The sequence below is a fragment of the Mirounga leonina genome, unplaced genomic scaffold (genome assembly GCF_011800145.1).
Source record: "Mirounga leonina isolate KUSES-001 unplaced genomic scaffold, KU_Mleo_1.0 Mir_125, whole genome shotgun sequence".
Lineage (NCBI taxonomy): Eukaryota > Metazoa > Chordata > Mammalia > Carnivora > Phocidae > Mirounga > Mirounga leonina.
In genome coordinates, this window is record NW_023270305.1 from 75,794,786 (window position 1) to 75,811,676 (window position 16,891).

The 16,891-nt window shown below is 38.4% G+C and overlaps 1 protein-coding gene across 2 annotated transcripts in view; it reads left to right on the forward strand.

Annotated features, from left to right (window-relative positions):
- The window catches only part of MRPS9 (mitochondrial ribosomal protein S9), a 61,465-nt gene that overhangs the window by 15,613 nt on the left and 28,961 nt on the right, over nucleotides 1-16,891 (forward strand). For both annotated transcript variants that reach the window (XM_035001867.1, XM_035001868.1), the window contains exons 3-4: nucleotides 13,710-13,772; nucleotides 13,863-13,893. In XM_035001867.1, the coding sequence (XP_034857758.1) occupies nucleotides 13,710-13,772; nucleotides 13,863-13,893 (94 nt within the window). The remainder of the gene's footprint in view (nucleotides 1-13,709; nucleotides 13,773-13,862; nucleotides 13,894-16,891) is intronic.

Here is a 16,891-nt window from a genome sequence, read left to right on the forward strand (position 1 = left end):
TATTTAATGCTCAATCTTGGTATTGTATTTATATGAAAAAATTATTTTTGGCTTGTGAAATAACAAATTAACTGGAAAGAAATTAGTCATGGGCAAGTACAGATTTTCTCCATTTCAAGGTAGTTTCATTTTTGCCTAATATTTTAAGTTCTTTTGAAAAGAAAGAAACCAAAAAAAAAAAAAAAAAAGAAACCACCTATTGCACTTCCCCACTGAACCACTGTGATGCTCCTGACCACCTGTGGCAGATGTGGCAGGAGGAAAGCGGCTGCCCTCTCATGGTCAGTAAGTAGTGTGTATGGTGACATGCATATATACATATATACTTGTATACTATATGTGTATATATTGCTGCAGGTACTGACATGCACGCTGTTTTGAAAATATATCTTAATGCTGTGGTTCTCAACCCCCATTCCTCAGACCTTTCACAGTTTACTGCCAAATGCTGATCAGCATATAAAAAATATTTTTAGCTCTCACCGTATAGTTACCATGAGGAAGATTGAACTGCCAGATTGAACATTGCACTGAGTGGGTTCTGTAATTGAACTTAAAGTAGTTACACTTTGGCCAAGGGAAGACGCTGCGTGTCTGGAGACTGTAAAGAAATCAGCCCCAGAGCCTGTGACAGAGGCGGGGCTGCAGCGGTTTCCCTCAGTGACCCAAAGGGAAAGCCTGGTCTGGTGACATTGTTACACGTTGTTATGCTTGAGCAGACACTGGATGACAGTGATTTCGAAATCATGCTGTCAGCACAGAAGAAAGTTGAGAACCACTGCTATTTGCATTTTCCTTTTTGAATTAAGTGGTATCAGTTACCAATTTTAAGTTGGAGACATCTCAGTTATATTAAATATTATGGATACAAAATTGCACTTGAATTTACTAATGTCTTTATTTGGGAATTAAAAGTTAAGTTCTACATTACTATAGAATTTCGGGAAAAAAGCCAGCAAATTGATATATAACACTGCTGAAGTCTACCAGTTACTTTTTAATTGGTATTATAGACCTCATTCTGAAATCAGAATGTTTTATTCTCCTAAGTGTGAATATGCTGTATGAAGTTTCTCTAATTGATTTGCTGTGCTCATTCCATTTGATGTATCATTTTTCACAATATTTCATAATTTGTGCTCACTTCTAATGAACAGAGTCGTTAGGACAGGCATGTCTAAGTACAACTGACAGCTAACATTAGGTGCCAGATGCAGTTTGTAAAGCTGTGTAGAACTGTAGAGAACAGTTTAAATAAATTAGCACCTGTACATTAGTCTCACTTGCTGGTAATTTATAAGCGAATCAGTAGAGATGACATTTAGGTAAGTCACTGATCGAGTTAACAGCTGCAGACCCACTGCCCAGCTGGGATACCTAATTAATAGAGATTGCATTCCTGACCCAGTGCTCCTCCTGGGTTGAGCCTGCAGTCCTTTTATACATTGATTTAAGCCTAAGAATGTAGTTAAATACTTTGCCTTCATTTTAGGGAACCCTTGAAGTACCGCTATTCCAGTTAAAAATCTAAAAATGTAGGGAACATATTTCCAAAGGAGAATTGCCTTACTCCATGACTTATTTGGATTAATTTTTTTTTTAGTTTACATTCTTTATTTTTGTCAGCACTTTTTTGTTTTAGATCCAGATAAACAGTGCTACGGTCTAATAAATTTTTAGAAGTTCCTATACTTACCATTAAATGTATACTTCCACTTTTTTATTTCCAAAAGAAGCATGGCTTTTGTGGGGGGTTTTTTTGTTATTGTGACAACCAACCGTTGAACCTACTTCAAATATGAAACAATTTTTTCAAATGTGACGTGAGTTTAAAACACCTAAGAACTTTCTTACGCTGAATTCCATAACAAATTTCAGAACTTAATATAGGAAATACTAAGCTAGAACTTACAGGACAATGCTCTTTTTTTTTCTCTCTCCCTCCCTCTGGCTCAGAGTTTCTTCTGAGTGAACTTCAGACTGAAAGAATAAGTCATCAACAGCCTCAAAATCAGAGTGAGGCAGTGATTTGGTATCTCCTTCAGGTATATATATTCATAGATATTGACAGTGTTTGCATACCAGTGTGTTAACTACAGGCTACATCCAGAATCTAGTTCTTAGACTGGGAAAAGTTTCTCTTGAAACACAAATGCTAACCTAAAACAAATAACATTAGGCCAGTAATATTGTTTTCAAACTTCTTGAAGAATTGAGTCCCAACTGATAGACAGTTGGCCCTCAAACAACACAGGGGTGAGGGGCGCTGACCCCCTGTATAGTTGAAAATCCGCATATAACTTTTGACTCCCTCATCACTTAACTACTTACTAACAGCCTACTGTTGCCTGGAAGCCTTACCGATAACGTAAGCAGTTGATTAACACAGATTTTGTATATGATGTCTATTATATACTGTATAATTATAATAAAGCAAGCTAGAGAAAAGAAAATGTTATTAGGAAAATAATAAGGAAAATAACATTTACGGTACTGCGCTGTTTGTCAGAAAAAATCAGTACATACATGGACCTGCAGAAATTCAAACCTGTGTTGTTCACGGGTCAAATGCATTATTTTTGTCTTCTGTTTTTGTGGAAGAACTAGGTGTTTCTCAGTTTACATAACCGTGTTTTAAGTAGATTGTTTAGAAGTGAAAAGGTGCTTATTTCAGATAATTAGGAAATTTCTGTTAGTTCTGTTGTTGATAAACGTGGTCCAAGTGGGCCAAACCACAATTCACATGTGAAATGCCAAGTTTCCTCTGATTTGAAGATACTTGAAGACCTAGGCCATGTCCTACTGGTACTTCTCTGGTGCCTGGTAAGTGTCACATGCACCAGGGAATCTGAGAACATTATAGTTGATTGATGGGTTAACATTAACAGAGTTAAGTATTTCTCTCACCGCCTTCCTCCACTGGTTTTCTGGTTGACTTAATTTCACCTTATCATAATATTTAAATTCTGCACTTTTACCATGCTAATACAGATATTTTTGAATAACATCAGGAAAACTGCTTAAAAATGACTGAATTATTTTAACACTTTCTTTGCCTTTGTTTCTCATTTTCTTTTCTGGTACTTCTGAACCTTTCCCGACCAAATCTTTATCTTAATTTAAAATTTTATGGGAAAAGCCCTTCTGCCCCTAACCATTTTTGTTACTTATTTTTTATTATAATTATCTTCTTTGAAATACCATCCATAGCTTTATATTGAACTGGGAATAGTATTTTTATATTGCGTATTTTGGGAAGCCCCAAGGACTCAAGAGATCAGCCCATGGAAGACTTTATCTTTCATGAAATGTTTTTCCAGTGTGGGACAGAGGCTGTCAATTGTAAGGAGTGAGGATGAAGTTGTCTGCCATCTACAAGGAGAGCTTGAGGAAGTCTCTGGAGCCTGTGGCTTTTAATAGAAACCGATTGAGGAAGCCAAAGGGGCAAATTAGTGGGGGTATGGAGAGAAGTGGAGAGTTAAATGCCATATTTGGAAGGGCTTGCACAAATGCCTTTCTACTAAAATAGGTGTGAAGTCACTAGGCCCTAACAGACCCCTTTATGGATGTGGGATGTGTCTGCCACTGAGCTAACTTCTTCTAGCCTGGCTTTGAATTACCACGGAGTAATCCTGGTCAGGAAAGGCGAAATCTTATCATTGGGGCTCCTAGGATAAGAAGACGCTCTGAAAGACAGGAAGCAGGAAGGCTGTCGTGCTCCCTGGTGGGTCTTGCTCCCGTTGCAGGGGCCAGTGCCCTCAGAGCTGATGCAGAGCTTCTAGTAACGAGATGGCAGTGACTTCAGTGAGACCATACTGGTGAGGTGGGTGCTGGAACAACAGACTGCAGCACATGTGTTCTCATACTTTGCAAACGTGGAGAATGTCCAAAAGCCGTGTCACTACCAGCAGCAGACTTTAGAGAGAAAGGTGATGCACACCTTCCTCCCCTCCCCATTCTTGCCTTTAAGATGGTGGTGGGGACAGTTACTGTGGACCTGGACTGAAGGCCCTGCAAAGTCTGGCTGGAGTGTTCCCTGAAGGGCATGCTGCAGACAAGCCTCTGTCTTCAGGAGCTCTGGAGGATGACCTTGTTCCTTCAGGTAGGCATTCCAAGGCTACAAGAAAGAGGTGGATGCTTGTCATTTTTGTCATTATGTTTGGTTGTTTTTTTCTTCCTTTTGCTTTGTTTTTGGGGAGAAAAGAGGTGCAAAACAAGCAGGAGTTTTCAGTATTGGTCACAACTGGATATTTATATATATACATTTTTTTTAAGATTTTATTTATTTATTTGACAGAGAGAGACACAGCGAGAGAGGGAACACAAGCAGAGGGAGTGGGAGTGGGGGAAGCAGGCTTTCCGCGGAGCAGGGAGCCCAATGCGGGGCTCGATCCCAGGACCCTGGGATCATGACCTGAGCCAAAGGCAGACGCTTAACAACTGAGCCACTCAGGTGCCCCTATTTATATCTTTTTCTTTCCAGTAGCAAGTTAAGATTAACTGTGGAAAGGAACAACAGAGGACGGGAGGTGAGGAGAGGACAATGGGGGCTGTCCTGAATTAATAAACACTACAAGAAGACTAATTGGGTATCTGGAGTCTTTTGTGATGTTACTTTCATTTTTGCCCCTTTTGAGTGTTTGTGTGTATACCTACATTTTCCTGCAACTTCCTGTATGTAAATATCTCTACTTCCTACCCCAGCATTGAAATCCAGGCTGAAATGAGGTGTAGAATCCAAGTGCTCTCGCCTTAGACAAAGTAAGTTAGTCATACTGGTTAGTAGCAGAGGGCCTCAGTGGTGCCAAGAGAGATGTCAGGAAATTCAGCTTTCCATATGGTTTCCATGATACTGAGTTCCCCATTCAAACCCCCAGGGAATCAAATCACAGAGTATTCAAATGCTCTCACCTCATGGAAGAAAAAATGAGGAATGGCTATCATGACCAGATTCATCATAGAAATCTTCTATTCAAAGATGTTTTGGTTGTTGATATTCTCTCTTATGAAAGTGGGTATATGTTTGTTAGGTTAGACCAGTAAAATTAAATCACAGACTTTATAACTTTGTAACAGTTTAATGAAGTTTGAGATACACAATGGTAACATCAGTGCAGTGCTATCCATACTGCATGAAGGCTTTGGTTAAAATCGTCTAGAGCTGTGTGGTGGCCACTAGCTGCGTGGGATTGTTTGCAGGTAGTTAATATTAACTAACATTAAAGTTTAGTTCTTTAGTCACACTAGCCACATATCAAGTGCACAACAACCGCATGGGCTACAGACTGTCATATCAGCCAGCACAGATTATAGAATATTTCCATCATCAGAGAAAGTTCTTTCGGACTGTGTTGACCAGAGGATTGCTCCGTCATTTCCCCCAAAGCAAGAATTTGCATTTCTTGCCTTGTGTTATTTGAAAGAAAGGGAACACTTGGGAAGTACAAGTATTGCCATTCTGCAGTTTCATTTTTATATTGTTTTTCAGTGACATGATTCCAAATACCTGAAGAATTGGTTTTGAAAACAGTTCAAAAATACACTAAGAGTAAATGGAAATTTAGAAGTGTAGGAAACGGTTGCTTTTATCTGACAGAAACAGCAGGTTTACTAAAACAATTTCAGTTGTTCGGTTATTCAATTATAGAAGAGCAAAAGATTCATGACTTGTGTGTGTATATATATCTGTGTACACACACATGGATATATGTATATGTGTATGTATATTACGTGGGAGTAGGAATTGAAAATTGAAAACCTGAAATATTCTAGGCTAATAGCAATAGCAGTAAACATTAATTTGTATACTTGTGAAATTTCATTCATACAGAAAAGGAGAAATAATTGTATAATGCATGCCCTATGACCATCACCTAGTTTAAATAACTTAACATTTGCCATATTTGCTTCCCCTGTATATTTTGTGGCTGAACTATTTTCTTTCTCTTTCTTTTTTTTTAAAAGATTTTATTTATTTATTAGAGAACCTGGGGGCCGGTGCGGGGGGGGTGGTCAGAGGGAGAGGGAGAAGTAGACTCCCTGCTGAGTAGGAAGCCTGACCCAGGGCTTGATCCTAGGACCCAGAGATCATGACCTGAGTCTAACCAACTGAGCCACCCATGCGCCCCTGAACTATTTTCTTTTAAAGTCAATTACAAACATGATGCTTTACCCCTACATACTTGAGTATACATCTCCAAAAAATTAGGATACTTGCCTATATAACCACAATACCATTATCACATTTAATAAAATTAATTTGAATATAGTCTGTAATGCAGTATGGGATCATTTATATATTAACCTGTGTTTAAATGTCCCCAATTATCTATAAAGTGTTGTATTTTCTAGTTGATTCACTCAAGGACTCTGCAATCAGTTTGCTTCTTTATCCTTTGAGTACTATATTCCCCTGCTATCTGTGGTTTTGCTTTCTGTGGTTTCAGTTATCTGTCCAGAAGCAGATGATCCCCCTCTGACATATCAAAAGGTCACTAGTAGTCTAACATTACATCACAGTGCCTCCATCATTCGCTTCACATTATCACATCATGTAGGCATTTTATCATCTCATACCATCACAAGAAGATGTTAGTACAATACAGTAATGCATTTTGAGAAAGAGACCACATTCACATAACTTTTATTGCAGTATATTGTTATTTTATTGTTAATCTCTTACTGTATCTAATTTATAAATTAAACTTTATCATAGGCATGTATGTATAGGAAAAAGCATAGTATATATAGAGATCAGTACTATCTGCGGCTTTAGGCAGCTTCTGAGGGTCTTGGAATGTATCCTCCGCGAATAAGGGGGACTGTGGTACCTGCCGAAGTTGGGGTGGGAAATCAGTGACTAAGAAACCAAGGTCCTTGGCCTTCGAGAGCACCCCTCTACATGTGACCAAGGTAAAATCCAAAGAATTGGTAACAGGGCCTGGGAGAAAGAACTGTAAGAAGGCAAAAGTAAGTTATTTGAGGAGCAGCTATGACTGTGCTGTTAGGATAACTTTAGTGGAACAATCCCAAACACAGCTGACAGTTGGGAATGGTTTGGAAACTAGAGAAAGAAGTTTAGCCTCTCTCCACATGAATTTGCTCTACAGGAGGAGAATCAGAGATGGCACTCTGAGGGAACTAGCATTTAAGGGAGGAGCAGAGATGTGTTTACAAGAGACCAGGGAAGAACTTGGAGAGAGGTAGGAACATGGCTGTGAGGGGAAGACAGCAACCTTCTGTGGAAGAGACCTATAGGTCATGAGGCTCCAACGGGAGGCTTGGTGAGGCCAAGCAATCACAGGAGCGGAATTATGGTGAGGCCTGATTGAAATCCTTGAGCTAAAGAGTAAGGTCGTTGAGGAAGTGGGTATGTGCTTCTAAGGATGGATGTGGGAATTGAGAGTGGTTTATCGGCCTGGGTGACACTGGAAGTCTTGTGTAGGTGGTTCACACACAGGGCAGGAATTGGTATGTAAAGGAAAGGAGGTGAGCATCAGCCTTTACGATTGCTGCAAAAAGTGTGGAAGTTCAAGCCAGGGGAGAAGGATGGGGAGAGAACAGACTGGCCAGACGGTGTGGTGCTGGAGAGACCTGAGGGCTCTGTCTGCCCAGTGTGACTGACGTGGTAGGGCAGTAGACAAGTGTGGAGAGCGCTCCAACAGGTATAAACAAAGAAGGGAAATGACAGAGCCCCCGGGGAGTCAGGGGAGGTCGCTCAGGAGGGCTGGCCTTGGAGCTAGGTCTCAAAAGACAAACAGGAATATGTTAAATGGAGAAGTAGAATGATGGTATTCCAGGCAGAGAAAACAGTATGTAAAGGACCTGACTTGGCAAGGAACAAGTGACTGCTAAGAAAAGCCAGATGAAAAGTAATTGCTGAGAAAAGGTCATGACCACTTAACCTTATTTCCCTCCGCGTAACCTAGAAATAGTTGCAGCACAGGTCCTGTACCAAGCCATGTTACCTCATGTGTACTCTGACAGTAACCCCCATGTTTGAGATTATGTGTGCATCTGTCTCCGCTGCTGGAATTCCGTCAGGAACAGTAGCTTCCTAAACTCTCTGAGTCCCTAGAACTTAGGTGCGATGAATATTTGTTGAATAAAATTGATCAAGGTAAAACTGATTCACAGTAAATGGTCAGTTTCTTTTCCTTTGGGCACAGTCGGGCTTTTCTCCTAATTTTACCACTAACTAGCTGAACGTCCTTCATGCCAGTGTAGAAGTAAGTCCGTTTTCCGAGAGACCTAGGTTGCCTCCCTGACCTCAGCAGGGAAGAGCACATTCAGATATTAAATTTCAGGAGGTTCAGGTTCTAGCTTTGCCACTTTAAGTCTTAAAATAATGTGGAGAAGTGTTTCACATAGAACATTTTTGTATAGCTCACATTTATCTAGTGCATGCGAGATGTTGTGCTTTTGCAAATACCTTATTTAATCCCTACAACAACTAGATAAAGCTGATGTCCTTACAAGTTAGAATCACTGGGAATGGTGTTACCGGAGAATATTTTTATGGTTATAGGACATAGTAAGGGTCTTATGTTATTTAGACGTTCACCACTCCCTCTGTTCTGAATTCTGAAGTGCAGCGAGAGTAAGCGTTTTCCTACGTTACAGCACATGATGCTCTGCCCAAAACACGGCAGTGGGCTGGCTGCTCAACTTCATACTCACACTCAGAATTCTCTTCTTCCTATAAAAACTTTTTTTCAAAATGGTATTTACCTACTTGAGTTTTAACAACTGTTTCAGGCCTGGAAAGCCAACAAAATTGTTTTTTCATAAAATCCAGGTAGTCCTTTGCCTCGGAATTTGGAAGAAATCAATTTAGAGTGCCTATAGGAGATAAATGGAAGTGATAGGTTAGGTTGTGGTCGCACTGTCCCATGCATGCTGAACAGATGACAGAACGCACACTCCTAGTGTGCCTTTCCTGTTTTCTATCTTCTGTTTGGTTAAAAAGTAACCAGTTTATGACTAATAGAACACTGTGTTGTAACTCCACTGGAATTAGAAAGTATATTCCTCATAATTTGGTATAAAAGATGCAATACAGATTTGGGGGAAAAAAAGCGGTTTTATCTTATGTACCGTTTCTTCTTTTGTTCCTTTTCCTGCCATCCTTTGTTTTTCATTGTTTTTACTGAATTTGTGATTTTGCTGTTTATCTAACATGGTGTCTTGCTCTATGGACCTTCTCCACAGTACTCAGTACAGCACCTAATATAGTTCAGTACAAATATAATATAGTTGGTACTGTATAGCATAGTACATTGTACACGCCATATCAGTAATTAGTAATAGAGTATATAGTATAGTATGATATAGTTAGTATAATATAGTTGGTTGTGTTATTATTATCACCTAGGGGTGCCTGGGTGGCTTAGTCGGTTGAGCGTCCGACTCTTGGTTTTGGCTCAGGTCATGATCTCAGGGTCGTGAGATTGAGTCCTGTGTCTTGCTTACGCTCAGCACCAAGTCTGCTTGTCCCTCTTCCTCTGCTTCTGCCCTCCCCTCTGCTCCTGCCCTCCCCCCTGCATTGCATGTTCTCTCTAAAATAAATAAATAAAATCAACATGATCACTTAATATGGTGAAGAATTATGAATTAGTAAATATGTGTTAATTTATTCTTAGGTGAGATTTTTTTTTTTAATTTCCACCAAATATTAACTTGTTTTTAAGTTAATACAGAGATTCCCTTAAGACCTAGACACCCTTTGCAATTGATGCTTTATTTTCAAGTTCTACTGATTAACTTCCTGGTGACTTGTCTATATCTTAGTTTTCATGAGAAATTTAGCTGCGGAATGAATTCTTTACATTTTCATTGCCTTCTTGAACTCTTTTCAGTAGTCAGCTAGGCTACTAGTAATTTTTATATTTGAAATGATGCCAGTGACAGCTTGAACCTGAGTTGAAAGTTTTTGGACTTCCGCCCCCGTGATCCTTGCGTGCTTACCCCAGGATGCGGAGTTGTACTTCACTGTACTGCTAATATTCTCACCCAGGCCTTGAGTCAGTAGCCCCTTGGCTAAAATGTCTGACCAGCCTTGGGGCTGCCATGACTGACTGTGGGAACCAGACCTGAAGGCCACCTGGCCCACAGGTGCTGTAGGCTCATGGTAACCCTGCTGAGACAGGTTAGGTTTGGAAAGACCCAACTGACTTATTTTTTAATTTTTAACATTTTCCCCAGCTTTTTATTTTGAAATTTTTCAGATTTCCAGAAAACTTGAATCTTCAATGAATACAAACACACACGCACATATATACCTTTCATATAGATTTGCCAATTGTTAAATATTTTGCCACATTTCCTTTCTCTGTATATATAAAACTTATTTTGAGTGAGCGTTGAAAATGCAGTATCATAACACGTAACCCCTATATGTATCAGCATTTACCTCTAAGTACATACATCCTTTATACCATTTTTCCACGATACCACTATTATATCTAATACAATTACAATAATTCTACAATGTCATATATTCTATAGTCTATATTTAAATTTCCTCAGTTTTCCCTAAAATGTCTTTATAACTAGCTAGTTTTGTAGAATCCAGACCACTTGTCTTATACAGTTGTCCACATTATGGCTTTCTACTTGCTTTCTTGTGATTAGATTTAGAATGTATAAAGGGTAATACTTATGTGATATTGTATACTTCCTGTTCCCTCACACCAGGAGGTACATAATGAGTTTGTCCCACTATTGATTGTACATCTGACCCCTTGGTGACCAGTAGACCTCTCTATTGTAAAAGTAATTTTTTCCCCTTGTAACTAAGTTATCTGTAGGGTGATTATTTGGGGTTCTATTCTATATTCTATTCCCTAGTAACCTTTCAGCCAATGACTTTGTCATCCACTGGTGCTCCTTGGCTGAAATTGGATTACTTTGGAACTTATAAAACAGTGATTTTCTACTTCTGCCATACCGTCTACTTTTATTAACTGGTATTGTTTCATAAAAAGGCCTTCCTTTTCTCCTTGCCCCGTCCTTCAGAACCCTGGAGAGAGAGAGTGAGTGAGTGAGTGTGTAGAGGCGCACTCTTTGACATGTATGTATTGAGTGTGTTACCAGGCATCATCATTGTTCTTTGATGTTCACATTGTCCCAAATGTGGCCAGTGGGAGCTGCTTGAAGCTGGCTTCTGTGTCCTTTTGAGCACTTCCTTGTTTCCTGACACAGGAAGGTATCTTAGGCTTATTTTGCACTTTTCCTGCTTTAGGCCTAGAATTAATCATTTCTCTAAGATACTCTGTTCCTTATACTAGGAAATTGTATTTAGAAACCAAGATTGGATACTAGGGGCCACTCATTGCTTTTAGAGTTTCATTGCATCTGTGCTCTTTCAGGGGACAGAACTAAAAAGTACTATCTTTTAAATATTATAGGAATAATCCAGGAAATAATATTTTTTAAAGATCACAAATATGTATTGATTTGTCTAATTCAAACTTAACATTACATTTCTTCTTTTATGTTTGTATCTCTTCTCCTACAGTAACATTTTGGTCACCATACAATTAATACATTTATTTACTTTATGCTATAATATACAGAGAATGTTTCAGAATTTTATTATTAATATTACTAACAATAAGCCTTCCGAGTAAAGTTGAAGATTTCTTTGCTATTCTTTTTTGTCATTAGAAATTAGGTTTATTTGTTTTTGTTTGCGATTTATTTGTTTTTGTTTGTATTAATCTTTAGAGTTTGTTTTTGAAAATTTTAGTCTTTAATATATAAAGCATATTCAGGCTTTGACTTTCAGCTGAATAAAGGCATACCTAGGGAAGCCTTACTCATCCCCTGGCCCTCACCCTGCTGCCGCCCACCCCTTAATAAATGATGATTTTTATTAGTTTCCACTGTACCCTTCCTTGTGGAAAGAAACCTATGTATATTTTCCCCTATTCCTATATGTATTTTCTTATTTCTTTTTCTTACACCAAAGGTCACACTCTGAGTACATTTACTTTGCGTCTTGCTTTTATCAATCTTTTTTTATGGCTAGAGTGCTTGATGGCATGGATGTGCCCTCATTTATGCAGCCAACCTTATAGGGGGGGTGTTTCTAATATTTTGTTGTTATAAATCAGTGAATCACCTGTGATGATGTTGGTTTTGCCTGTGGGGGTATAGCTTATATAAAGGAATTCGCCCTGTTTTCTTCTTGTACTTGTTTGATTTGATTTTCTGTGTTTAGCTTTCTGACCCATCTGCAGTTCATTCTCATGTACAGTGTCTGGTTTGCATCCACTTTTATCTTTTTCCTAATGGCAGTCAGTTGTCTCAACATGACTTACTAAAAAGTCCACCTTTTCTCCCTCAGAGAAGGAAAGGCAGAGGAGTCCCTGGTTTTAAAAAATGTTCACAAAATTAGCACTCGGATATGTGATCTAAGGGTTTCTTTAGTGTCCGTTTTATTGCCAAAAGGCCGAATGAGAGAATGAAGCTTGACCCAGAGATGGGCTCCCTAAGATAACTGAATTGATAAGCCCCAAGTTACAGGTCCCTAACTTTCAGGGGTGAAATCTGGTCTAGCGCATTTACTGTGTGGGTGGGCAGAGAGGTCCATCCTGAGAACAGCCTCTCTAAAAGAACAGCACTGGGTTTATGTGAGCTGCCAGTTCATTTAGAGTTCAGATACAGTGCTAATAAGATCCAAGGCCACAGACTTCTCTTCTGACACCATTCAAGAGAAATGAAAATGCATGTGGTTTGCTTTTAATTGTGAGGAGTGGTGTTCGAGAAGACGCTGTCATGGCTTACACAGTTGTCAAGTTGGTGGCAGTACTAGGAGGTGAGGGGCTTTTGGAAATGTGTGGGGGTGAGATTCGTCACAGGCGCTGGGGATTTTTTTTTTTTTTTTTTTTTTAAGATTTTATTTATTTGACAGAGAGAGACACAGCGAGAGAGGGAACACAAGCAGGGGGAGTGGGAGAGGGAGAAGCAGGCTTCCCGCCGAGCAGGGAGCCCAATGTGGGGCTCGATCCCAGGACCCTGGGATCATGACCTGAGCTGAAGGCAGATGCTTAACAACTGAGCCACCCAGGTGCCCCAGGCACTGGGGATATTACTGGCATAGATGGTGGAGAAGGGCCAGGGGTGTTAAGTGACCTGCAGGACAGGGGAAGGGCAGGGCTGCCTACAACAGAGCTGTCACACTCAAAATGCCATGGCATCCCCATTGAGAAACAGACATTTAAGAGAACTTGGTTGGAAAAATGTAGTATAAAAACCTCTCAAAACTTCTAGGAAGAGTTCAAAGAGCATCAGAAACCTTGGGGCTATCGCAGTGCATGAGGCTTGGAGCCTCCTCTTTTCAGTATTCGGTCTTTGACATTTGCACTGCCAATGGGGAGTTCGAAGGGGTACTCTTGAGCACATTACCACAGAGTTTGTAGGAGCACCTCTCGTTTGCTTTTAAAAGAGAGATTTGTGGTATCACATTCATGTTTGAAACTGACACTTGAAGATTATTAATAATAGTTACAAGTAATTTTTTCTTTGGGGGATGTGTATGTGGTAATTTTTTCTCCTGTTTAAAAGATTCTAAGATGAGATAATGTATATGAAACTCTTAGTTTGATATCTGGCATGTAGGAACTCAGGAACTATTAGTCATAACGTTAACTTATGTTTATAACAGTTGTTAATTAACCTTTGTTATATTTGTTATATGTTTTCAGAGAGCTGTTGCTTACCTTTTTCCAAGTGGTTTGTTTGAGAAGCAAGCCAGGCCAATAATGAAGGTAGTTCTCTTCATTAATATTTTTTAAAATTTCACTTAGGTTTATAATATGTTACAGTAATAATCTAATTCATTGTAATTTATTTTACAGCATCCTGAACAGATTTTTCCAAAACAAAGAGGTAAGTTTGCTCAAGAATGAATGAGCATTCTTCCTTTACCACAGTGTTATGTTACATATCAGCAGTCGCCCACATATGGTGGAGACCCACCCCTGTGTTGTGGCAGTTGTGAGGTCGGTCAGTGATATTTTATAACTAACAATAAATGACTGGAATTTATAGATTATTTCTTTTTAATTAAATAATATTATAATTAGATCAGGTTAGAGTTTATGCCTATTCTAATGTCACACTCATTTATTCACATTCTAATATGCTTTTTTGAGGAAGAGGTTGGTACAGATCTGCTGGAGACTAATTCAACTTTTTTTATTTGAAAATTTAAAATTTTTGTTCATTTCGGAAGCATATTTTCACTGAATATAGACCCCCCTTTTTTTGTCTTTCCTTTATTGATATGATTACATTGTCTTTTGTCTTGCATTGTTTCTGATAAGCAGTTAGCCATCATTCTTGCCTGGACCTCTGTTTTCTCTGGCTTCTTTTAAGATTTTCTCTTTATCTCTTAAATGTGTAAAATTCAGTTTTGAAGAAAACATATACAGGCTTTAAGTTTGCCGGGAAATAATATATTTACTATTTTCCAGTTTACATTAAAAGCCTGTTAGCCAACGTGGACTGGTGGTAGTTATCAGTTAATTTAAAAAGTACTAAAGCTAGGGTGTTTCAGCGGGTCAAGCCTTGGACTCTTGATCTCAGCTCAGGTCTTGATCTCGAGGGTCATGAGTTCAAGCCCCACATTGGGCTCCATGCTGGGCATTGAGCCTACTTTTAAAAAAACCTTTTTTTTAAGTACTAAAACTAGAAATTACTTCTTAAAAACACTCAGTATAAATTTATATTTATTCATCAATCTTTTGCTACAACCCTAGAGGGTTTTTTCTTTAAGCAGATATCTGTTTCTCCCTGTTTCTTTTGCATAACCCTGCTGTCACTGACACATCATCAAAGTTTTTTAGTTTTGGTTTCCTCATAGTGGAGCAAAGAACTTAAACTTTCTAAGAAATCTGAGTGTAGAATATTTCTATATTTCTACAGATTTTTCCTCTAACCACACTGAAGTGGAGTAAACTTTTTTTTTTTTAGTAACTTGCCTTTCAGTTTTTCTAAAGCATTCAACTTAGTTTTCACAGCAGCGAAAACTCTTTTCTGTTTCCACTCATATTTCATCTGTTTATGTAATACTTAATTCATGTAATTACAGAAATAAATATAATTGTAATAAACAGGTTTGGGAATGGACACAGCTGACTCTTAGTAAGCATGTAACTCTGCAGCAAAGATGTGTAGATTTCCTAGAGGAGAGCCTGGTAGCCACAGATGCTCATTGTGTAGGCGGCATTACTCAGTATCTTTTAGAGCCAATTCAGTGGAGATTGGTAAGAGAGCAGATATTTCAATAAAAAATGTACTTGTTTTGCACTGATATTTCTGCTAAGTCTTAACCTGTGTTCAAAGCTAGGCATTCTTTTTTTTTTTAAGATTTTATTTATTTATTTGAGAATGAGTGAGAGAGAGCAGGAGCAGAGGGCGAAGCAGAGGCAGAGGGCATGAGGAGGGGCAGAGGGAGAAGCAGACTCCCTGCCGAGCAGGGAGCCTGACGTGGAGCTCGATCCCAGGACCCTGGGATCATGACTTGAGCTGAAGGCAGACACTTAACCGACTGAGCCACCCAGGCGTCCCTTCGCCGCTTGAAATGATAACTTTTATTTTGAATCTTGTTATAAAAATTAGGGGTTTTTCTATAAATAGTCTTTTATATTTCCTCATTTCTTTGACATAGTTGATTATAAACTATAACATCATTTCAATTGATAGCTCTTGGGGAGATAATAAATGAAGGCTGTGTTACAACTGCACATCAGTTTTAAAGATGCAGCTCAACTTTATTGAAATAAAACTGTATATACAAGACATAGAAACTTAATGGCTTTTCTGTAAATGTGGTAACTGTTTTTTCTTATTTTTAGTGGCTTCTCTGTTTTTCAGCCTCACAGTCTCCTCACTTACATGTCTTTGATCTCTTTGTCTCTTTACATCTCTTATACCTCTGCCCCTCTGAAACTGTTTCTTTCAAATCATACCAGCTTCTCAGTATTAGAAGTTTGTTATTACTATCAGCTAGAATGTAACAACTGAAATGTCTAGACATCCCTGCAAAATGCTCCTGTTATTTTGGAACTATGTCAGTATTGGTAGGATTTTATTACATATTGCAGTTAACTATATTTAGACAGGATTCCTTTAGAATTAGCAAAATATTTTTTGCCACCTACCTACCAATTTTGCTGTACTTTGTAAACATAAGACAAACTAATTTTTTATGTTAAAAAATATCAGTGAAATTTAGATTTGAATAGATTATGATGCTTGTAAAGTGCCGTTACTTCCTTTATTAAAGGATAGAAGCTTCCAGATTGAGTTAACATAAAAATCCTGCTCTACTGTTTAAGGCAAGTGATAAAAATATCGGAAAAAACAAAGATATATGCCAGATTGATGACAGATGCAAGGAATAGCGCCTAACACTAGATGAAATGGAATTCAGGGGGGTCGAGGAGTGGTTCGATGAGATAAGAATTTTAATTGATATTGATAGAATCTAATACCCTTTAAGTGGATTTGATGACCATGAATCTTTTTGTACCATGCATTTAGCATTGAAATGTTCATAGCAAAAGCTGTTAAGTAAGGCTCTAAAGAATTTGAATAACACAGTATGATTTTATAGCTACACATACAAGTACAAAGAATACATTTTTCTATATGGATGCTAATGGAATATTAATAGAATTATGATGTAATAGTTCATAGAGAAAATCTAAAAAATTCCAAAAAGTAGAAATGATAGATCTTCTGACTTCAAATCAATAGAACCATAAAACTGTTGGATTAAAGAGGAAATCAGAATGGAAATCACAGATTATATAGAAATGTGGAAAGATGAGAACAATTCATATCAAACTCTACGGGATATAGACAGGTATTATGCAGAGAC